This window comes from Nothoprocta perdicaria, unplaced genomic scaffold (genome assembly GCF_003342845.1).
Source record: "Nothoprocta perdicaria isolate Ctin4 unplaced genomic scaffold, notPer1 scaffold_27, whole genome shotgun sequence".
NCBI classification, from domain to species: domain Eukaryota; kingdom Metazoa; phylum Chordata; class Aves; order Tinamiformes; family Tinamidae; genus Nothoprocta; species Nothoprocta perdicaria.
In genome coordinates, this window is record NW_020455499.1 from 1,433,120 (window position 1) to 1,457,371 (window position 24,252).

General features: G+C 41.0%; 1 protein-coding gene across 1 annotated transcript in view; it reads left to right on the forward strand.

Moving 5' to 3' along the window:
• Positions 1-24,252, forward strand: part of GTDC1 (glycosyltransferase like domain containing 1) — a 122,182-nt gene that overhangs the window by 78,417 nt on the left and 19,513 nt on the right. Inside the window, exon 5 of the mRNA XM_026040878.1 lies at positions 13,866-14,198. Within this exon, the coding sequence (XP_025896663.1) occupies positions 13,866-14,198 (333 nt within the window). The remainder of the gene's footprint in view (positions 1-13,865; positions 14,199-24,252) is intronic.

Sequence of the window (24,252 nt, forward strand, 5' to 3'; positions counted from 1 at the left end):
TGGGGTGCAAACTTGTTATCAGTCTTCCTACAGTTTCCATCTCATTCTGTCAGCAGTGAGCACATCAAAACCATGAGCTTCCAGCTACTTTTAAACATCAGAGAAGTTTTTTGTTTGTTTTTAATGAAACATGAAAATTTGCTTTTGTTTGCAAATGAAAAATAYATATGTGAACATAGTGCATGTGAAGTTTTTCATAATTTTAAAGCTTCACTGAATTCTGGGTTGATTGGAATGTCTTGCAAGAACATGAACTATAAGGYTGGGTCCAAGAGGGGAATTATATCTGCTTTAGGTGGAGAAAGAACAAGCATTTATACTGGTAAGAGCCTGTTCTGTTCAAATGGGGCAAATCTAGAATCAGAGCTCCATTTCTGAAAATTTTTGAGAGAGAGATGTGAATGTGTCTCCCTAATGTCCTTTGTTCATGACAGGAAGGTGCTGGTTTCGCAGAGGGCTTGTGCACAGATAGGAGARTTGACCATAGGTTCAGTGGTTCATATAGATGGAGTACAGAAGTGTACACTGTACGTTATGTAACGAGTTGGAAATATGGCAAAAAAAAGTGATTATTAGGTTCTTACARCCCAGCTTGTGGTAGTTTAAGTCTAAAATAAGTTAATAGAGTCATCCTGTTTATGGGTCRTCATCTACAAAGGCTCTCTTGAAGACCTCGTGTCTACTCACTAAGAATACCTGTATATAAACTCCAATTATATTTGTTCAGGGAGGCAGAATGCGACTTCTTGGCTTGTCACAAAACACAATAGCAAGTTCAGTTGCAAAGAGGAATGCTCCAATCATTGTGCTTATTCCTGAGTTTCATCCCAGCCAGGTTATTCTTTTGGAAAGCTATCATAAAAGCAATCCCTTCTTTTTGGTTAAAAGCCATTCATATGATGACAAAGCACTGTTCTTCCATTTATGTCTGTATTCATCCATTTAAACTCTAAAGATTTCCAGCTTGCTCCTTGGATTTATAGCCAGCTGGCTGCTGTGTGTAATATGAACATACTCTGACTGAGCATGAGATGTTTTGTCTAGTTTAACTCGTAGTTGTAATGTTCTTTCTAGGCTACAACTCACCTGCATGCATTTAGCGTTCACTGAACAAGATCCCAGAATCAGGGCTCACTATCTCGCTGTGTTTGTACAATCTACCGTTATTAGGGAAAAGTTAAGCTAAAAAAAAAAAAAAAAAATCCCTCCTGGCACTGAATTGGATAAAATGAATATGTTCAAGATGGTAGGTCATAACTGAGCCAGCTCATGTGGGATCGGTGCCCACTTTTTGGCATTTACAATAAACTTTGGAACGACTTTGTAACATGAATGTTTTAATAGCAACTGGAGAGGGGGAAGAAAGGCAGGAGAGAGGGACATATGCACTCTTTTTCTTTTCCTTATGCCTGCTAGATAGTTGATTTTTTCCAAAGGTAATCTAGGAAGCTCTACCTGTTTGTTAGCAGATCTCTACAGTCTTTGCACAAGGACTGAATATTCCTTGCAGATTGGAGCAAGGAATGTCCAACATATGCTGAAATGTCCAACATAAGTTATCTAGGAGAAACTTTATGTGCAAAAAAGAATGCATATTAAAAGGCATTAATATACTTTGACCTTGTAAGAAACATTATATATGATTATTTTTTTCTTTTTGCAACACTGTTGGGCTCTGAGAGAGGCAATAGAACTATTAATTAGTCATGCTGAAGGCCAGATAAGGTCGTAATATGCAATATAACATACTGAAGCCCATTTGTTCTTGACAGCTATCAGAAGGAGCCTTTACATATTTTAAAGGCCCATTAGGTTTCGTTTACATACTCGGTGGAAACTGGTATGCTTTGCTTCCAGTGGGACTGCCAGTGGCATGGGCTGACCCACGCTGAGGACTGGACTCCAACAGGATTGAATTTCCTTACTGTTCTCTACAGTCACTATTTATTATATGGCCACCACTTCAGGGCAAAGACTGTCTCCGTGCCACAGTGGATTGAACCCAAAACGATGTAGTCCCCAAAGCCAGGGTGTCGGGAGATTGCTGTAATAAAAAGGAAAATAATTGAAAAAATATATATCAGGAGCAATTTTCCACAATGAGAGAGGTGGTCAAGGAATCAAAACAGTGCCTTCAGGTATAGTGCACAACAGAACAACAAAAATGTGCCAGGCTTTAAATTGCACTAGCAATCTGGAAAGGATTTTCCAGCTGGAGCTATGTTAAGTGTTAATAGTGAAACCTGGGTATTTTTTCCTTTGATCTCCCTTCTAGCTCATATAGAATAATAGGATCAAAATAAAATGCTATTTATATGAACACCTTGTCCTTTTGATCTTAGCAGGGAAAAATTCTGTCTGCAACTAGAACCTAGCACACAGTGCATGTGCTCCCTTTAGTTGGGCCTTATAGTTTATCGYGACTTTTAATGAATAGTGACACGGCCAATTTTGGTGTAGTTCATGAACTTAGTTATTATTTTTCTCCCAAAAATCCTCAATTACATTTGCGGGATAGCCAAGAAAAGTGAAAGCAGGAGCAGTAAGCAGGTGATGTGCAGGGATTCACACGCGCTAGCATAGTGCTGTGTGCTGCTGCATCTCCAAATATGACTTTAGTAGTGCTTTGACCACAAGGCAAACCTRTTAAATTAGTCTGCTCTGCCTAAGAGAGCCTGAACATGAGCCTAAGAACAAGTTGTTGGCTGTGGTCGTTGTGATTCTCTTGGCTACTAGGGTTTGGATCCCTGCTTTTGGCCAAACATGCCCCAGATGTGGCACCAGAGCTTCCTCTGTTTCTGCAGAAGCCACCTCTGGAGGAAGGAGTGGAGAAGACCTGCAGATGGTGATTATGGATCCCCTTGGCTATAATGTCAAGATCTGCAATACAGATAATCCACAGATGAACATGGGCACCTTTCATGTCTTTATTCACCCCGCACTGCCGGTCAGCCGTGTTCCTTTGGAAGTTGTTAGCRTGAGCACTTACTCCAAGTGAAGCTGTTTCTTCATGCTCTTTCAAATCTCTGATTAAGATTCTTCTCCACCGTAGGCTTTGGCTGCCTCGAAACAGCTGAGTTGTGTTTATTGAGATGATTGATGGTGCCTCTTTGTGATCCTTGCTTCAGTTGTTGTAACCTCCAAGAGGAGATTAGATGGGCATGAAGCTCTGTGCCAAATGAAAGCAAATAAACCCAAGTCCTGCAGGCCACCAATGCCATAATTGCTGCTGTCCAGGAAGAGGGATTAGCGAGTGTGAAGAAACACTAGCTAGGAGAAATCCAGTGGCCAAGCAGTAGCTTGGGTGTCAAATGTTTCTCTCAAGCTTTACATCCCACTGTCGTTTATATTTAGCTATAAAGCCTATTAGATGGAAGCAGCCTGCTCGCTGTTTGCCCCGTGCAAGGAGCAGCCCTCTGCAAGTGCTGGGTAAGTGTTTAGGCTCTGGCTGATACTGCTGGGGTTGGGGTTGCTTCCCATGAGCTACACTGCACTAAGTTCTGCCGCAGGCCCGGCTTAGTGGCATCCCTGTGGTCTGCCACAAGGTAGGAGTATTTATGAGAACTATAAGCGGAGCTCARTTGGTGCAGGGGAACAAATTCTCCCCAAATCTTGTAGGATTCCCTATTCTTAGTCTTATGAGTATTGGGATGTAATTTATTGGGTGCACTAAAGATATCTCATGCTCTTACCAAGCTCACGTGAGGGCCCAAAGCAGTGGGGACTTACACAGAGTGCAAATGAAGCCCATAACTCTGTACTTTACATTCAGAAGTACTTTTTCCTATAAGATTTAGAAGAACTTTTACATCAGGTGGTAGAAGGATGTTGGGGTCTGATGGTCAAGAAGTTAGGGAGTTATAAAGATTATTAGTTCTTCTTGCAATAAGATTATTCTTATTCCTGCTTCTGTGGTTAGCAGGAATCYGATCTGCTCTGTCCTGAGGTCAGTGGGGTATGAGTTTACACAAGGTAGTAAAGAAATAAGAATAAAATAAAACAGAAAAATCAATGTTCTTTTATGACAATAACAGTATGATCCTGTTTTCAGTCTAAGGCCCTGCTGAAAAAGTGTTTTCTGCTGCTTGGATAAGTCTGATTTACATATATACAAAGTATATGAATAAAGCTATAAGAGTAAACTTAGCATTTTACTTTATTCCACCTCCTCTGAAGTAATTTGCTATTGTTCARACTTTCAGCTTTCACTGGTTTTGTTTCCAAAACTCCAAAAGGAAGAGAAAACAACAAAAAGTCCGTAAAGGCAAAAGGGATATGTTCTCATTTCAGTTCACAGAATTTCCTGCCTTTAAACAATACAAATATATGCCCTTAGGTCTATAACGTGCTGGAAGGATACTGAATCCTTGAAGCAGATCAAATTAACAGCAAGTCCACTATAGCAATACAGAGTTTTACCAGCACATCCAATAGATCTCAACAAGAAGTCACCGAGTTTGGGCTGTGTGGCCAAGCTGCACAAAATCCCAAACTGCTGACTCCGTAAAAGCAAAAAACACTAAAAATCTGCGAGCAAATTCTAAGCTGAATTGGGCGCAAATGAAATCCGACCCTTAATAGTTGCAGTTGTTCATTGCAAGCCCTGCTTAAAGCAGTTATTAAATAAAACTTTGAAGTATATCAGCAAGCAGAGGGGGCTTGGGTGCGTTGGCCATGTAAAACCTGCCAAAGTGCAGTGCACCAAAGTGCACCTTTTTGAGAGCTGCTTCCCAGCACTCAGTGTAGAATAATTTGGGAGTCTTATTTTCTTCTTTTTCCTATAGAAATTGCTTATTGCTCACCCTGTTTTACAGTCCTTAGTATTTTTTTATTCTATTTTACATTGAGCTGTCGCAATAGGTCACCCAAGTTGCCTTAATAGGTAGTTGGTGATGAGCGACGTGGGTTTTGCGGTACCTGCACGTTAAGGGCAGATCCTCAGCTCTTTTAAACCAGCATCAGAGAGTCATGCTGATTTACAACCCTCTCCCCCACCAAAAAAAAAAAAAGGAAGTCCAAGGATTTTTTTTTTTTTCCATTCACAATACTGCTACTACTAGTAATAACATTTTTAGAGCTTTCTGGGAAAAAAGAAAAAACACAAAACAAAACAAAGAAAAAAACCCTTAATCCTTACACAGCAGAGCTATGCTGCAAGTGTAGTTTTAGAGATGAAGAAAGACTTTGGGTGTTTGGACAACGAGACACTGACTTACTGGCAAAGTCAGGCTTAAAACGCGGGGTTTCCTCTAAACCGCATTGCTGAGGTGAGATGCAAAAGCAGGCTCACTTAGCCCTGGGTTGTAACACAGGGAAATACTGRTTTATTTAATACAGTAGCACATTTTCAAACAGAGGCCATAGGCTCTGCATTGCCACCGGTCCTTGGGCTCGGGGCAAGTGGCTGAACCTTGAGATTTCAAAGCCTTTTGGCTGCAATAACTGCACCGTGGCCCTGTGTTTTTCTTATTACTTCATTGCTGTATTCTTGACAAAATGTGGTTTAGATTTCTGTGTATAAAATCATTATTTTTAATGTGTTTCTCTGGCTTTTGCTGATAATAGTAGTTTACTTCAGTTGAGTCTTCAAGTGAAAGTGGGCTTCATTGCTTATTTATTTCATGGGATACCTGAGATGATCGCAGTAAATAATTAAGATGGAAGACACGTTTTCCTGAGAAACACCCAGAAGTTTGCATGAGCACAGTGGGGTGAATGATCAAAACCAGATGTGAGCAAGTGGAACATTTTACATAAATTTATTAAAATCATTATTTACCTGTAAGTTATAAGACGGGCTTAGTTGCACTAGGTTGTTGCCAACACWCCCTGCCAATAATCTGCCAAAAAGCAGCTTGCTGGCAAAATCAGTGAAATGGTTAGCTTATGCTTGCACAGAACATTACAACCCGGAGTCAAATGAAAACCTACTATAAACGAACCCTTTGATGCTGGATTCGCTGGAATATGTTATTGATATATGGTGTACAGTTTATATGGATTATGTATGCTGTGCAAGAAATATGGATATCTATTAARTGAAACTTGATATGTAATCGTTTAGGACAGTTATTGTTTTCAGTATTTGCCATGAATAGGATCACGCAGTGACTGTTTGGCTTTAAGATACAGGCTGGTCGTGTGGAGCCCAAAGCACTAGGACACTATTTGTTCAATTAATACGGCAAAGCTATTGAAAATGTAAAATATCTGACATCTATACAGAGTAATTTTAAAGGCAACTTTTCTTTTAGGAGCAATTTATACATTACATAAACTTACATTTTTCATCCAAGTATCATTTTGAGAATAGCAGGCTTAAATATTGGAGGCCATAGGGAAACATAATATTACGATAATGTTCTTTGGTGCGGTTTGGAAGGTTTTAGGAAACATTTGGAAGTATTTTTCTCATAAAGTCACTTAACTATTGAAGTGTTATGATAGCACTCCCTTCTGCATTGTGTATGTTACAAAACAGTCTATTTAAAGGGGACATCCATTCTGAATATCCTGATTAGAAGGACTTCCACAAAACAGGAAATTATATGCTACAGGATCCTGGTATTAGTTTTAATTTAAAAAAAAAATGAAATAAGCAGGAGCCTGGATGATTTAAGGTGTAATATGAGTTTGCAAGCACCCATTTCCAGCTCTGCTTAGTAAGAGGAGATACTGTAGTCTATGAGCTATATGTGAAATTTGCATTTTCTAAATAAGCACTCAGGAGCTAAGTTGTGATTTTCTACTTAAGTAAGCACTAATAAACATGAGCAATCCCTTAGGGTACTAAAGAACCCTAAAAATCTCGCAGTTCTTAGAAGCCTGGCTGTTTYGCTTTTATTTTTTTCTCCATAGTGCGATCCGTTCTTTTGAACTTCTGCAAAAGGCAGACTTAAGTCAACAGTCCCTCAAGTTCTGTCACTTGTTATCAAGGTGCCTCTCACAGCTCCCAAAGTGTCTCTGCTTCCTTGCAATGTCCCTGGAGCAGTCCCGTGTTAAATAATACCAAAATTTTCTTTTCTAAAACACATTGATTCCCACCTCAGTTTAAATACATTTCCTGAAAACTGTTCTTGCATCTTGCACAAAATAAGACATAAGTTATTTTCATATGCTCTGTCAAATATATATTGTAGTTCCTTACTGTTTTATAGGGAAATTTTCAAAGTTACTAATTTTCAAATCTTAATCAGTTAAGAATAATGCTCCTAGAAGTTAYAACTCTACACAGGTTCTTATATTTGTGATGAAGGGAACCGAAGATACGAATTCAGAAGGAATACATTTACGGTGATAAACTGAAATCAAAGGGAATTTTATCTATGACTTCAGTGGGCCCAGTATCACCTTCCCTGTATTCAAGTATATGGAAAATATGGTATATAAGTGCAGCAATCACTGTCTGATATCTTTTCTTTAAGCAGTTGAGATGTTGTTGAAGTGATTTGTCATCAGTAAATACATAGCAATGTGGAATAATCCCTTAAGTAGCGGATTACAACAGGTAGGCGTTTGTCTGAAATGAATAGCAGCCTAAAGCAGTGAAAACAAGGTGAGCATAGATTTCGAGAACTATTTGTATTAATTTCWCCTGCCTCTGTTCTGTATAGCAGGTTCATGTATTTGGGGCAATTAGGGTTGCAGGTTGCTTGGGTTAAAATCCCAATCAGGCCTCACAGTGCATCTTAAGCAGGAATTTTGAGGTTAGAAATCCAAATGTAACATTCAGCTGCTCGCAGCAACACCTCTTACACACCTAATGTCAGTTTGTGGAAGAAGATGCCTGTGTCCAGGACTTGGAGTGTGGTCCAGCATCTGAAGTGCTCGGTCTGGTGTTGGGCCACCCAGCACAAGAAGAACGTAGTGGAATGGAGAAGGGAGCCAGGCAGTGCCTAAATTATGACTAAGGTTGGATGGGAACTTTGGGGATCATCTAATCCTCATCCAGGAGATGGGCAGTAGAAGGAYGAGAGGCCGTGGATACACCTTGGTACAAGAGAAATCCCAGCTAGCTACATGAAAGAAAAGTCASCACAACAGTGATGAAACACTGGAAAAGTGTCCCAGAGAGGCTGCAAAATCCCTGGTGTTAWCCAAAACTCGGCTGTCCGAAGCCCTATGACTAGTGAACATGACTTTGAGCAGGAGTTTAGACCCCCGGTCTCTGCATGTCCTGTGCAACGTGTGTGGTTTTCTGCTGCTCTCTTTCCCTCAAATTATGGACAGTGGACACACTCTAGCAGATGATGGCAAGAGAAATGCTTGCATATCTCGAGTAATGCTCCTCTTTTCCTGCACCTTCCACCCCRCGTACAGAGAGAGGCTGCTAGCACTCCAGATCTCTCTGTAAACCCTGCTTAGTCTACCCATGAAAACACATATTTGACTGCGGGAAGACGAGCTCAGCCGCAGACCTGGCRTTTTCTTCTGCCGCTCCCTTCCCGGCGCTTAATCTTGGCTCTGTTCCGTTTTCTTTCTGCTCCCTCTCTTTGCTCCTAATCCTTGTCCATGCTTATAAGCCCCTAATATTTATATGGCATTATCTRTGTTGGAGATTACTGCTGACAAGTAATCTCTTCCTCTTCTGAATGAAGAATTATAACCATTGCTACACACGGGGAAGTGAAATTAGAGCACGGAGAGTATGCGGCAACGTCCCTGGACCCTCCTATCAAATGAGGCATCCCTAAATTTTAATTGGGAATCTCCCTTCATGCTTTTAGGTTTGCACCCAGCTTTGGTGCACCTGACCGTGCTGAACAACGTAGAAAAAATATCAAGAAAGAAAAATCCAGGGCATGCAGTTTTGTGTTTGTTTGTAGCAAAGGTGGAAACAAATTCAGCATGGTAGCAGGATTCATCCTGGCAGMAATTAAGCAGGGACAAAAGCAGAAGTTTCCTGGTGTTGCAGCGATTGGCACTGCAAAATTACAGTCTATTGCAACATCCACCAGCCCAACGGTTGCGAATATATTTCTAATCATAACTGTCTGAAATTGCAAGTGACCCTCCTCTATTTGGCCTTTGGAGAACTGTTTATCTTATGTTCTTTTATTATTTCTTTAACATTACTTCTTTTTTTTCWTTCTTTTTTAATGGCAATATAATTTTATCCACTCTACTTCCACACTCGCCTTTAAGTCTGCTAAGTAAAGGTGCAGAATTAAAGCACTTTTTCATCTTCTATCATCTTCTATTTTAAAAATTTCTATTTTTCATCTTCTATTTTAAAAATTATTCAGCATACAAGATTCAAAACTTTTCCTCACAATTTGATCTAACCTAAACCTATATGCTTTAGTTAGGCCTTCTCATTTGGTTTCTGTTGCTCTACCCTGACATCACCCTCCTTCTATTCTTATTTTTGTTGTTTTTWAAAAAAATAGCACCCAAAGTRGCTCTTGGTGTCATGAGAAGAAACCGAGTAAGTAACCAAGTACTTGCTTTCACGTAAGTAAATTTTCATTAGTGCAAATGAAGTGTTGTAAATAAGCCCACCCAAGGCAGCAGGACAGTGTGTTGTGAAAGAGCTACGGGAAACACACGTCTCTCTTAAGGACAACCACAAATTTCCTGTAAGTGGAAATTTTGTGACATAAATGCAAAGAAATAACATTCTGGGTAGACTGGGGAGAGTAAAAGATCTGCCAGTCAAAATGGTAAATATTCAGATTGAAATGCAAACCACTTTTTAGTAGGTGGAATTTTCGTTGTGTATAAACTTAGCTAATTTTTAAGCTTTTGTTCTATTTTTTTTTTTTTTTTGGCTAAACATCTATAAATGGGATGCAGCAAGTGAGAAGCTTTCAAGGCTTGCTGTTTTCAGGGTCTTCATAAAGTTCTGAAATCATCTGTTGAATGTCAGAGAGCCTCAAAAATCAGAGTAAATAAAAGAAGAAAAATATTTTTAGTTTCCCTGAACAAGCCAAGGTATTAAAATTAGAAATTTAAGCATTTCATTGTTTGTTTTGAACTGTCGTTTTTAAATATATAAAAGTGAGTTATTTATACAAGTCAAAGATTTTACATGCTTTTAAAATATAAAGGAAAAGACCTTGTTGTATCTCTTGAAAGTGCCAATCTTTGTAGGCTTTGGTGATATTTTTCTTGTGGAGAGCCTCGAATGTGCAAAATTTCGCAGCATCAAGTCCATAAAAATAAAAACACCCATATTAAAAATAGAGTAGTGGGGCGTTTCTCACGCTTGATTAGGGTGCATTGTATAACCACGGGTGAGAAGAATGGGTGCATCTTTCTCAATGACTGAATCCAACGCGTTTGCTCCTGGAGCTCCCTGGGCTTTCCCGTACGCCTTCGCCACGCAGCAGCTCCCTCCCCGGCTTTGCTCTCTGCGGCTGCATCTCCTGAAATTAGACCGGGATTTCAGGAGCTCTGATGGTCTTTATGGGAGAAGATCCCGTCTCCAAAGGTTTCGCGTCGCTGACGTTGATGACACCCTCTGTGCGAACAAGCCCAGAAGTAATTAGTTGGCAGAGGAGAAGGAAGTTCCCTGGCTTCCATGTGCGAACGTGGGCGAGATTGGGGCATGGAGAGCGGAGGCTGAGGACACAACCCTTCATTGACACCGTTGGGGAAATTTTCTTTTCTATACGCAAACCTGAAGCTCAGAAAGAACGTTTTAGGCATGTCATCTTGGATTTTGGAGGCTCATTCTGGCTCTTCTGCAACCTTAGTGATTTTGGTCAGTTTGCCAAACCTGTGTTTTATTTAGTCTCTTGGTAAAGCAGAGCTGTTTCTTTATTTGCAGGCTTTGTTTGGATTCTCATATGATTTCAGGCTATGGTCATCTTTGCAACTCCTTTCTGAATGTCCATATAGAAGTCCAGCGTGCTTGTGATGTTTCAAAATGAGCAAGTTCTGGGCAGGTCCTGGACGTAGAGAAGATTCTGTTTAGGAAAAGGCAGAAAAGAAAAACTAATGAGAGCCTGGAAGAGGAAAAAYGGAATAGCTGGAGCAGGAGTGTTGTGTAGAAAATGTAAACACAAAAAATGTGCTAAGTAGACATTGTCTTTCTCCAGCGTACTTCGGGGAGACGCACGTGAGCCGCTTTAGAGGACTTCGTATTGCTATTCGTTTATTTTCAGGCCATTTATTTAAGTGTCATAAAGAACATTAGCTAGTGGTTAGGGACTGCAATATCCATTATATCATTCCAATCATATGGACAAGTTTATACTGTCTATGATTTACAGTGGCCTTTCTGCTGCTAAAAGTGTTATATCCAGGTACAGCGTTTCGCACAGAGTTGCGTACTCGGACTCAAGTGGCTGAAGCCAGACCCGTCCTCCACTCGAGCTCCAAAGAAATTAATGTTTTCAAATGAACGCTGTGGGTTCCAGCTAGAGCAGTTTGTGGCACCCTGCCTACATCTTTTATCATGTCTCCACTGTTGTTAGTAAAATATACAGAACTACTTTATGCCAAAACAATGGAAGTTAATGCAGATAACTTGTTCCAAAGCTAACCATCAAATAAATCTCTCTCTCTCTTTTTTTTTTTAAACTGTTAAGTGAAATGGTGTTCTAAAACTTTTAAAAATTGTCAAGATGATGAATACTGTGTGTGTAATACAAGTAAATACTGCAGAATTGATTGCACACACATGTCTTAAATAAAGGATATTAAATAGTTTATTCCAGAGAGAAATCGGTGAAGTTTTATCTAATACTATTAGAAATTCTGCAATGACAGATCAGATTTATGAGCACTGGAAAGGAAGAAAAGAAAAGGATGGGCTGAGCGATTAAAGACAGCCAGGAAGAGGCAGCATATCCAGGTATTCCTGCCTCTCACTCATCAAGGAATTCTTTTTCTGGGAATGATTTTGCAGGGATGGTTGCCATGGTCTCAACGTGGGATATACTATGAGTAAAAATATGATGAATTATTGAAATAGCAAAAAAGCCAAAGATGATTTTGTTTTGGGAAGGAAACTGTAGGCATGCAGAATTCCTGCTTGTGCTGGGAGTTCAGTCATGGGTGTTGTGATGCCGGGCAWATCATTAAACCTATTTCTGCTCCAACTTTTCCCCATGAGTGAAAATATAACACTACGTCCTCACAGAAATGTAAAGTAGTTGGAAAAAAGGAGGTAGTGTTACAGGATTCTGCTTGTTGAGGGTCCTCCTTCAGTTGTTGCCTCCCACCTCGTGCTTCCAAAGGGAAAGGCAGGAGATAATCAGGTGATCTAAACTATCCGGCACAATCTGGGAAGGTCTGAACTGGTGTCCTCATTGGGCAGGAGACACCACTGCCCTCCTGGTTAGATTGTCAGGACATGTACCTGTCCTACAGAAGGTGACCTGGCAAAGGTCTCTATGTGGTTTGGGGGTTTGCTGGGTCAGAACTTGCTACCTTTTCCATAGATATCTCCTCAGAAAGTATCCTGAGCAGGATATGTGGGCTTCAATTTACAGAAGGCACTTGATAAAGTTCTACCTTAGAAGCTGTTAGCAGAACCAGCGCAGCTGTAAGTGTTGAAGGGCCCTATTTGTAAAGGTGCTTAAAGTTTGCACTTCAGCTGAGGGTGGCTAATTCACTGAGATGGAAGTAGTTTAACTCCGAGACTCATCTGGGATCCTCTCGTGTTTATAATATCGGTAATTGATTCGGATGAGCCTGTTGCATGTGATTGAACTTTTCTGATTGCATCCACAGAGGAGACAGGACAAGTAAAACAGAGAGCAGTTAGGAGATGTGGCTCTTGTAGGTGAATAGAAAATGCAGCTTCATGTAGGTGAACGTAAAAATARTATGGCAGCAACCCAAATCAGAGAATACATGTTAAATGGGGCAGCTACACAGCATAGTGACTTAAAAAAGGGGATTTGGGGGTTATTGAAGAAAAATCCTCAAAGCAACTCGTCAAGGGTGTGACTGCAGTAAACCTCCTGTAATGTCTGAGTGTACTTGTATTTTGGTAATAATTTCAAAGAGAAGGGTCTGTTTGTGTTTAAAGATGCTGCAAAGTGGATCATTCCTGGATTTAAGAATATTTGTTTTAACAGAAAGCTAAGGAAGCAATTTGTTCCCCTGCTCCGAAATGAGCTGTTGCCGTGATGGAGCAAAACTCTGCGGAGCTGTGGAGGAGGTTGATAAAGTGGAGCAAGTGTTCGCTTTAGTAAACAGCTCAGTAAACAGGCCAGCGTGTGTAAACACACAGGAATTAAAAGGAAACGGAAAATTCAAATGTCTCCACTTATCTGGAAGAGCCATAATCGCCCTGAAAGGCATGTAAGTAAATAATAGTATTTGGGAAATTAACTTGAGGTACAGAGTGAGGATGCTGTGATGGCCGTGCATGTAGTGCACTTTGCATTAATGCAGAGGAGATGCTTGGTGGAAGCAGCCTTGCTTGCAGGTTTCCTGTCCCAGAGTTATCTGGGGAAAAGCATCTTGCACCCCTGCCTCAGTTTCCCCAGCTTCATCACTCACACTTCTGAAAAAACCCAAGGACGGTTGCTTTCCTCGGGACTTTAGTGGCTAAGGAAGCAGAATTGCCTTGTTAATTCCTAGAGACATTTGCCTCAGTTAAGTTTAGCAGGGAAATGTTTTTGTCCTCCCACTTAACGTGATTTAATTGTGGCTTAATGGAGACCTTTGGATTCTCAGGCRGGAAATTTGGCGTATTGCACAGGTACTGTCTTGATAAATATATACATATATGTGTGAGTTTGTCATTTCCTGAGTGCCAGTGCCATTGCTGCTTTGATGCAGACAACTAACCATGTCGTCTTGGCATTTCAAATCAATTCATTAAGAATCGCCGGGCAAAATTAAAATCCGGCGTGAGCACTGTATGTAGTTTTTCTCTCTATTTTTTTTATTTTTTATGCTCACAGATTCATGCCAGCACATAAACGTGCCCATTTGGAGAAGATAATGGGCACTAAAAGCCCTGGGGATGCTCGTGAACGTGAGGCTTTGATGGAACCCATCAGCACAGACCTAGATGTTGGGCTCTGCGAGGAGCATCCTGGACCTGCAGCCCAGCCTCCGGAGACGCCTCCTTCCCCATCAGCGATGCCGGAGGAACCCGCCGGGGCTGGAGCATCGGGAAGCACAAATCCTTGTCAAGAAGGAGATAAGCAACRGCTGACTTTTAACCCCCGTGACGTCTCGCGGGGAGCGGACGATCCGCAGAGGCCCTTGCACGTCGTCTGGCCCCACAGGTGGTAAGTGGTGGACACACCGAAGCGCCCTTCCTTCCAAAGATTTATGAATTTCCTGGGGCTGTTTGGGACTCCTGCCTAGTGTAAGTAATTTCCCGCACATAAAACTCACCCCACACACATACCTACGTGGAAAAGGCGCATCGCTAACGTCTAATTACTCAAAATAATTCCTTTGAATTTATGCTCAGTAATACCAACCAGGTGTCTAGGTATTGATGTTAATGATTCCTCTTTTATTTATTCTTTTTTTCCCCCCAAAAAAAAGATATCCCTGCCACAGAAATGCTGCACATAATTCTGGCAACCCTCTTTTCATATAAAGCAATCCACTGATGACAATTAATACGCGATGTTATTTAAATCATCTTAATTAATGTAAGTGATTAAGTGTAAAGATAGATGGTGGCACTGGACAGCTGATGTTAGCTCTATATCTGCATTTAAAAAAACGCCCTTTCCGTGTTGCATAAATAGAAAGTCTGTGTGAACATATTGAGAAGGGAACAGCATTTTTTTCTCCTGCTGATCACAGAATCTCCTGCGAACCGCCGAAAATCTACTGTGCCACATAATCACTCCGAGCACATAAACTTTAGCGTGACTCCGACATAAATTAGGATTTAAAGAGGTAAAATGTCCTGATAATCTTCCGGCATTGGGCACGAACATTTTAATCTAGTTTTTATTCCTCGCAGTTTGTTTAATCTGCATGTGGCCTGATTAGAGTTCACTTCATCCACAGATTACGGGCTGTTTATTGCAGAGATGCTGGGGCGATCAGTAGGTCAGATTTTCCGAGAGCAACTGTTTTCAGGTGAAGCAATAAGTACACCACACCGACAGGGCAAATCGCCTTTGCAGAGGATTTGACTTCCAGCACATTAAAACTCCAGAAGCTCTCCCAGATGATCTGCAGCATCTGGTACCTAAAGGGATTTTCATCTTTGACTCTAAATGTCTGAACATAAAATTGAGGGCTTGGAAGTTGATGTGGAGTCTGTCTTTGGATTTGTTTAATCAACTTCACACTTCCGACATCGCCTTTCTTGGGGAGCTGCATTTATTTTTAATCGTGCTTCGCTGCTGACTCCGAAATGCCCTGTGTTATTTTAAAATTTAGTGCATTAAAGTTGGAGATACTGTCTCTTTTCATTTGCAAGCGTAGGAAGCTCAGACTCCTTTACATTTTTTTAAGCATTTCATCCTCATTCACTGAGGACCGCATTTAAAAATGCGTATTTTTAAGATGGTCAGTTATAAAAAGTTTTATGATGCTGAGCTGTTTTTCTTTTCATTTTTTTAATGCTAACCTAAATAGTTCCAAATGTTGCATTCAAAACCGGCAGACTACAGGAAAAGACAATATTTTCCATATTATTCAGTAGTTTGCATAAAATAGCACAAAGCTAAGTCATAAAATTAACAATATTAAATTGAATAATTCCTTTTCCTTTCTGTGTATATTTTTGCTTTAATTTAATTTAATTGCCTAAAGTTAGTCGCTTAAAGAGATGCAGCATTGTGCTCGCACACGTACTCATTGTTAAAGCTAAATTATTTTTAATTTGAGGAAGAGGGGAAAAAAAAGCCGCATCAGCAAGAGCAAATGCCAAAATATAAAAGTAACACATTCATCCTTACGGGTAATATAGTAGAACATTGGAAACTTGGAGGTTGCCAGACACACAGCTAACATTAGGGCTAATTTTGAAAATCTAGCGTGCAGTCAATTTTACTGATGCCTGGGGACATACAAGGTAGAAGCTGACAAGAGAACTAATTTTGTTTGGGTTATTTACTGCTATGCATCATCCATGGGTTCCCGCCTGACACGCAGCTATATGAAGGGGAATATTATCACACACTAAAAATTTATGTTGACATTCGATATTTGTTCAATATGTCAGCAGTATTACTTTCATAATCAAAAGACTAAGGGAAAAAAAAAACAGGGGGGAAAGCAAAGCACTTTATGCTCATATAGATATATCTTTTTAATAACAGTCTATAAGGTTAATATAGTTTACCTTTGAGAGTGTACAATGAAAACAAGCAGGGTTAGCAGGGAAAATGACAGAAAGCATCAACCCGAGCTGTTTGTTTGCCATTACCTAAGCGAGCCATGTCAGCTCTCTGGCCCGCGTCTGATAGCTATTTGTTGTACAGAGCGCGCGGCGGAGAGCAAGGGGGGCAAAAAAAAGCAGGGGAAAAAAAAAATATCAAACTCTTAATACTATTGTGTGCCCATAACCATCTGTCACTGCTAGCCTGGAGATGAGAGGAAGATTACGAGGAATAAACACTGAGCCGCCGAGCATTGGTAAAGCCTTCGGGCAAAAAACTCTTGTGGGGACATCAAAGACATTCTAATTCCGAGGCAGTCAAGGATTACAGTGTGTAACCTGTGCTGACAACAGATAAATGACTGGCAATATTGTGCCAGAGCTGTTGGGTCCTGCATGGAGTCCTGATGATGATGATGATGATGATGTTATCTCGCCGAATGGACTCTGCTGGGATAATTTTATGATAAACCACTTTTTTCAAATGCCACTGGGTCCAGGCAGGCATTTGCTAGCGACGGGGGTAGCAATCAGTTTCGGCAAAATTTACTGTTCTAAGCCCATTAGAGTGCCGGCGCAGCACGGCAAAAACCCGGGAACGCGGGGATCCACGCGAGGCGAGCGCGGGCGAATGGCAGGGCGAATCCCTACCCTTTCGTGTCGGGATGCTTGTGCCCCTGATTGATGTGGAACGCCGGGTTTTGTGCTTAATTGGGGAATGCGAATTAGGAAATTMAGCCGCCCGCTTTGCATTCCCCGGGCGTCCTCGGGAGCAGCGGCGCGYGTCTTTGTGGCGTGCAGGTAAAAAGCAGCTCCCAACCCATCCTAAGCCCAAGCTCGGCGCCGGCTCCCTACGTGCACCTACGAGCCTCCCTTTTGGAGGCCAAACGCGAGCGTCTCATCGAAAAGGGCTAATTTTAGCAAAGTGTCGTAACGCGTGGAGGGGGCTGGTGTGTGAAGCATTGGCAGTGGTGCCGCGCTCGCCTTCCAGCGTGAAGTACTCCCAGATATTGTCCTATACAATAACACTTAACTACCATTGTCTGCGCTGATGATTTGCATGTGTTCTTCATTTAAACCAAAAAAAAAAAAAAAAAAAGAAGAAAAAAAGGGAAGGAAGATTTTTATGTTCCTCTGCGTCCCTTCACCTAACAAAAAACTCTTCGGCTTAACCATAAAAACAAAATACCATTGTGGAATCGTGCTGTTGTTACAGGAGAACTCTAAAAATGAAGTGATGATGACCTCATTGCGCTAGTCCTACATCGGGAGCATGAATGGCCTAAAATACGGCGCTAGCCTCTAACACGTCCCTCCCTAAGTCAACCAAACGTAGGCCCTCCTTGCCTGGCAATGCATCAGAATTGGCAGGGACATTTTCTAGGAGACACATCCGCGCTTTAAATCTGTGTTAAAATGTCTTTGCATGAGAACAGGCCCTTAAATGCAATGCCTGCCCCTTCTCCTCATTCTTCCCGGATCCGAGCCTGTCGAGGATTATAGTGTGCAACCTCTGCTGACAGTAGATAAATAACTGACAGTATTTCAGCAGAGTTGCTAGGATCTCTGCAGAGTAATTTGTTTTCTCCGTTCCCACCAAGTCTTTAATGTTTTGTTATAAACATCTATAGCAAGGCTCTGTTAATAGAAATGACTTATAGCCCAGGATCGGTGTAAAAGGCGGCAGTGCTTTCCTTCACTTCTCTCTGTAAATATTACCCCGCAGAATTAGTTTTCCTTTGTGTAAATGTGCTTTATTGAGAACAGACAGCAAAATTTCGGTGATCAATGGACAGAGTCCCCAGATTTGATCGGAACGTCGTACCCTACCGCAGATCTTCCTTCCACCATAATAAAATACCCACTCGGTGACTGGCGAGTGTGTTAAGGAGAGGGCAGTGATCAGTGCAAGTCCTTTTTCTCCAACAGTTTATATAGGAGCATTTACCCATACGTGCTGTTGCACCCATAAAAGGCTCCCTGATGCTCGTGAGAGGTTTTGCTCTGGTTGGGGTTTCCCATCTCATTCCAGCTGCAAATCCACCCACCCCAGATCATGGACGTGCAGGCCAGATGATATGCATGCAATTTTATTATAATATCCAAGGCTCTTTGCTTCTGTCCCTCTTTTAATTCAAGGCATTYGCATGGGCCTCATATTTGTTTCTTTTTCTTTCCTGCCTGCACATATCATCTCAACCGTTAAAGACCCGATAACCGACAGCGGTCAGAAATCAATTTTTCTTCCCCTAATTGTTCGGGTCCGATCAAAGATCTGAGCGAGCTCACGCACGCACTCCAGACAAGGGGCCCTTATCGATTCGCGTGGAAGATGAGATACCCCCTTATCTCGCATCGCCTGCGGCAAGAGCGCGAGGAGGGACGTGGGCGAGGAGATGCAAGAGCAGGAACATCCACCGTGGAAGGCACGATGAAGAAGTTCAGAAAGAAATGAAGCAATCTAGATTGCAAAAATTATCTGAAGGTCCCTCTGCTCTTGGTGTGCAAAGATAGCGATGGGTTTTGAGTGTGGGGTATCGTTGAAACCAATGTGCTCAACTCTAAGATTTAAAAAGCATGCAGAAGTTGAAAGTACTTAGTATAGAGTACTTAATATATGTTGCAAATAATCTATAATCTGTGCTAATAATCTGTAAAGGAAAGATTATTTCTCTTGTGTTGCAAAATTCTCTGGTGCAAAGTCAGAATGCAGATAGTGGAGGAGAKGAAAAGGCGGAGGAGTAAATACTCCACCCAGAAATCATCTTCCCATGGTCAGATATTGGTCTCCACGGGCATCCTCCACGATGCACAGAGCCTTCGGGAGCACAGAGAGCACCGTGACGGGCTGGAGAAAGCAGGAAGCTGCACCAAGGAYCACAGAGTTGGCTCTGCCCCCGTCTTATTTGGGAGAAACCTGCTCTTCGGAAAGCAACAGGATCTGGCAAATGTAATTCCAAAAGGTGAAAGTGTTGGGTAGATAAGGCAGGCTGAAAACATAGGCTTCAAGYGCAAATGTTTACACAGCCTTAACTAAAACGGAACAGATATGATAAAAAGCCCTTGTAAAATAGCAATTTTAAAACGGAAGCTTTTTAGCAGTGTGTAAGAAAAGGTATTTCCTCCCCAAGGAGAACTGTGTTCGCTAGGGGTGTGATCTASATGACACATGGTGAATGAAATACTGCCATAAAAGCGTATGTGGAGACACCACTTAGAAGCCGATACCCTCACTTCTTGAACACTTAAAGAGAAAAGAAAATAATCTAGCTTCATTTTCTTGCGAACAAAATTGAAGTTRTTTGACAGAAAACATTAGTTTCTCATGAGTAGCAAACAATTCAGAAATGCTAGTGAAGAACGATTTCTTTCAGAAATTTCTTTCTGCTCCAAGAAATTCAGTTTTAAATCTAAACTGGACAGACAGTGAGAAGTATCCATTCTTTTGTAGTTTATTTATTAACAAAATCCGATCTTGAAAATTCTTCCCACAACTGGGGAATTGGATTGTTGAACCCTTTCTTTGGAAGCTGTACTGTTCCTTGATGGCTGTTTTTAGATCTTTCAGGAACATTCAGAATAAAATGAAGACTCCTCAAGCTTGAAAATCTCCAGGTATAATGAACATCTCAGCATTATTTCTTCCGTCTTCCTTAGAACATGTTTTCTCTGAGGGCAATGAGATAACTGATAGAAGTTGATAGGAGAAAATATCTCAAGATTCGGTAACAGAAGAAACACCCTTAGTATCACTTGTATGTTCTTCAGCTTAAAAGCAAGATGTAATTTGGGATAGGAGCAGTTTGCTGAGTTTGTAGCTCAGCAGGGCCTGTGACTGGCATTTACAGAGCTAGAATGGGCTTTATGGGCATCTCTTCGTTTCCCCTTCCTTGGATTTATGAGCCTCTCTTGGTGCTGTGGTTGAAACCTGGACATATGGAGCTTCAGAAGAGCTGTTGTCTAGTCCCCAGCTGAACCTGGGACCTGCCATTTCCAAAAACCAGAGTGTGTGGAGCACTCAGAGGCACCTCCACAGTGCATGGTCTCCAAACACACACAGGGAATACCAGGATGTTGCTTCCCAAACCTTTCAGAAAACAAATATCGTTACATCTTGCACTTCCATCATCTTGCATATCTGTAAAGCCTCGGATCTGGGAGTTTCTTGCAAGAGCGCTCAGGTTCCCATCTTGCAGATGAAGAAGCAGAGGTGGGAAGGGGCTCGCTGGCTTTGCCGCTGCTGCTCCCTTTCCCAGTCAAGAGTCAACAGCCTTGATAGGACCCAAAAGAGCATGGACATCTACACTTAAATATGCATTTGGTGGTAAATCCGAGGAGCTGAAAAGGGGGGATTTTCCGTGCTCTGAGAAGATTGCGTTGCCACCAACCACGCTGAGAGATACAGCGAGTTAGCAGGAGTTTCACAAGGATGGTTTTTCTTGCTCCTCATGCCTCACTGAAGCAGTTTGCTTACTTGGTATCGGCAGCATCATAACAGAGAGGGGAACCAGCTAGGAGCCCCAACATGTGGATATGTGTTGTGATCACCACGCACTTGGATGGGTACCACACATGGCATTTCTAAGCAGGGAAGTAATTCCAGTTACACTGGATGCAGCAGAAAGCCATCCTCTTCCTCAATGCCTTTTTTTTTCATTACTGGAGGTGTATTTCTGGGATGAGAAACGATGTTTCTTCTAATTAATGTTACATGAAGCTAATTTCCTTTTTTAAAAGCTCAGTGTGAAAGGAATTTCCTTTAAAAAGAGGAAGGAAAAAAGAGGGAAAGAGGGAAAGAGGGAAAGAAAGCAAGAAAGAAAGCAAGAAAGAAAGCAAGAAAGCAAGCAAGCAAGCAAGAAAGAAAGAAAGAAAGAAAGAAAGAAAGAAAGAAAGATACAGCTGACGTTCCTGTTGCCTTAGCAACAGATTTATTTATTAGGGTCTGAAATGACATGAGTTAATATACCACATACCTGCTCATCGGCAAACTCTCCTATTTCAGCTCCAGTTGACAATTAAGTCCTGGACAGCTACAGCCAGGGGTTAATGTTACTCATTAGGAGAACTAGGTCATTACTGGGAAATCAAGGCACTTAAGGCAGCATGGATAAAATTCAAAATTCAACATCTCAAGGAGTGAGGGGTTTTATGTTAATTAACCTTATTTTCCTTTCATTAAAAAAAAATCTTTCATATATGCATATGACAGTAGATCAATTAATTAAAAAAAAAAAGAAGTAAGCTTTAGTTTACTTTCCTCTCCTAGTTGTCTTCATTTCCTTTGGAAGGGTTTCATTATTTTATGGAAAATTCTTATGTCTATATGATGAGTAAAAAGGGTATTAAAATTAAGAAGGGAATCATCATGGAAATCAGCTTTACCACAAGGGAATGAGCAAATAAAAGCCTTGGAAATGAAAATAAATAAGCTTTGCTAATACCTCACCTAAGGAGCAGAATATAAGCCCATCAGAGCTTGGAGATATTTAGAGGTACTTCTTTGCTTCTTTATTAAGCAGTTACATAGTTATTTGACCTTCAGAAACTGAAACTTTAGAGAACTAAATCCAAGTTGTTGGTAAATATTCTGTTTACAGAAATCTGCTCCGTACCGTAGCACAGAGTGACTCCTGCAGTTGGTAATTGGCGTCTGATTTCCAATAAAATGGAATATATTCTCAGAAAGTTTTATTATGATATCTGAGTTGGAGTTTTAACTTGATAAGTCTTAAGCGATTTAATAAAGCTTTCCTGAAAGCATTTATTTACTAACTTTCAGCAGGCTTTATTCTGATATTGGAGAACTTAATAGGCTACAAAGGAATTGTATTTAAATGAACTTCCTCTTATACTCACTTCTCTTTCAGATACATTTATTTTTTTTTCACTTCTACCAAATACTGTGCTTTCTTTTCCCTGTTTAAGCTCTATGACCCAACCCTGCTCCTAGTTGCACTATTGCAATCCTAGTTGGATGAATTTGATGTGAATCCTACTCCCGTTCTCTAGAGTCAAGGATAGAGTCAGCATTTTCCCTGAGGTGCATGCAGCAAACAGTGTTCACAGATTTTGAGAGCACTGTTATCCATTTGGAAAAAAAAAAAAAAAAAAAGGAAATTCAGAGCCTGTGAGAAGTTTGGAGCATGTGGTGGCATTGCACTCTAAAACACCCTGCAACTTTGCACCACTGCATTTTCAAGGCCAGAAATGGGTCGCAAAAGTGCGTTGTGTCTGGAGCTCTGGAGCTCATGAAATGGAGCTTGATGCAGCCCTGGCTTTGGGACGTTTGGGGATGTTTTGCTCTTCACTTGGTGGATGTAGSAATTACTCACTGCAGATCCACGCGGTAGTTGATATAGGTGGTGAGAGACACGCATGACTACCGCATCACCTGGAATTTTGGGTTTATTTTAACCTGTGGAATAGGTGTATCACAGTTTGCATTGAAAGCTCCAGTGAGCTTGGCTTTTCCTTCTTCCATAAAACAAGTGTAGGTGTTTCTTTGTTTCCTTCTTCCTTCTCTAGGGCAGCAACTGCAAAACCCACTTCTGTGAACAGAAATATATGTGGTTCTTGTTGCATTTGTCTCTTCTTCAGTGTCTCAACCTTTCAGGTTACACTCTGTGCCTTTCCATACCATGTTGGTTCSTCTTTGTTCATAAAGCCCCGTTGGCCAACGGTGGATGTGTTGCCTTCATGGTTTCTTCTACTTTCTTCTACTGTGGAGTCTTCAGTGACCATGTAGAAAGAGAAATCTTTCAAAGACTTGTAACTTGATTATGTTCATAGGAGGCTTTTCACAAGGTGTATCTTTAACATGAGATCAGGTCTGACCGGATACGCAGTTCTGTCTCTGAAACAGAGACTTATTTGAAATTTAACRTATGTAAGATACGGGTTTGGATTCACTGTGTAATGGGATATTTTAAATGTTGCTCTTTGAATATTCTGAAAACTTTTGGCAGATTTTTTTCTAGATGAAAAATTTAGTCTCAGATAGCCATCAGTCCTGGGAAATATCATCAATGAAGGACAAAATACATTTTGTAATAAGAAGTTTCAGGGAAACTCAGCAGACGRTGCCACCAGCCTTCTCTGTAATATATAGCACCCCTCACTAAAGTATGTAAATATCTTCCAAGAGACAAAAATCAAATCCTTCATAAGCCAATAATATAATTTTCATTTTGCTGTATATTTTCACCATTAATAAGCAGGTATTCTTCCAAAAATAAGCAGGTATTTCTTCCTTCAAAGCTCTAATTAATTGATTTTTTTCGCTATAAATAATACACCCTTCTTGCCACACTAAAGCTATTTGTTCTTTTCTTTCTCTTTCCCTTCTTTTCCTCCCTCACCCTCCCTTTTCTCCATGTTTTCAGTCTTTTTCCCCTCTTTGTCTTATTATTCTGCTTTTTCTCATAGTGGCTGTGGGAAAACTGAGTCAGAGAAATGAGTTCATTTGTTATTCTGAAAGCAGGGAGATTTGTAGTTATAGTAATCTCTTTGAATAATGAATTTCAAGCCTTGGTCTTGGTGCCAAGAAAAGTTCTTGCTTAGGAGCTTCMTCCTTGGAGATGACGGCTTCACGAATCCAAAACGGATGAGTTATCGTAGGTACCCTGGYTAATTCCACTCAGAGAGGATCACAGCTTCCTTTTTGTGATCCAGGCAGTGGAGCTGCAGTATTAAATAGTCATAGTTTGGTCTAAAACGTAGCTCCAACGCAGAAATCACAGTGGGATGGACACCATCAGTCTACAGGGTCTCAGCACTGACGTTCTCCATCAACACATAAYAATGTAGTTTTTACGTAGTAATTTCTGTTCAGTTCTTCTGAAGAACCACCTGAGTACCAAAAGTAGGTTACTATCCACTTACTCTCGTATTCTTACACATCCATGATTACCACGAGATGATTTTTTCATACTGTGTTGAATTGCAATGGGCTGTATTGTACGAGGTTATCAGAGCCCTCGGGGTCACTCCGA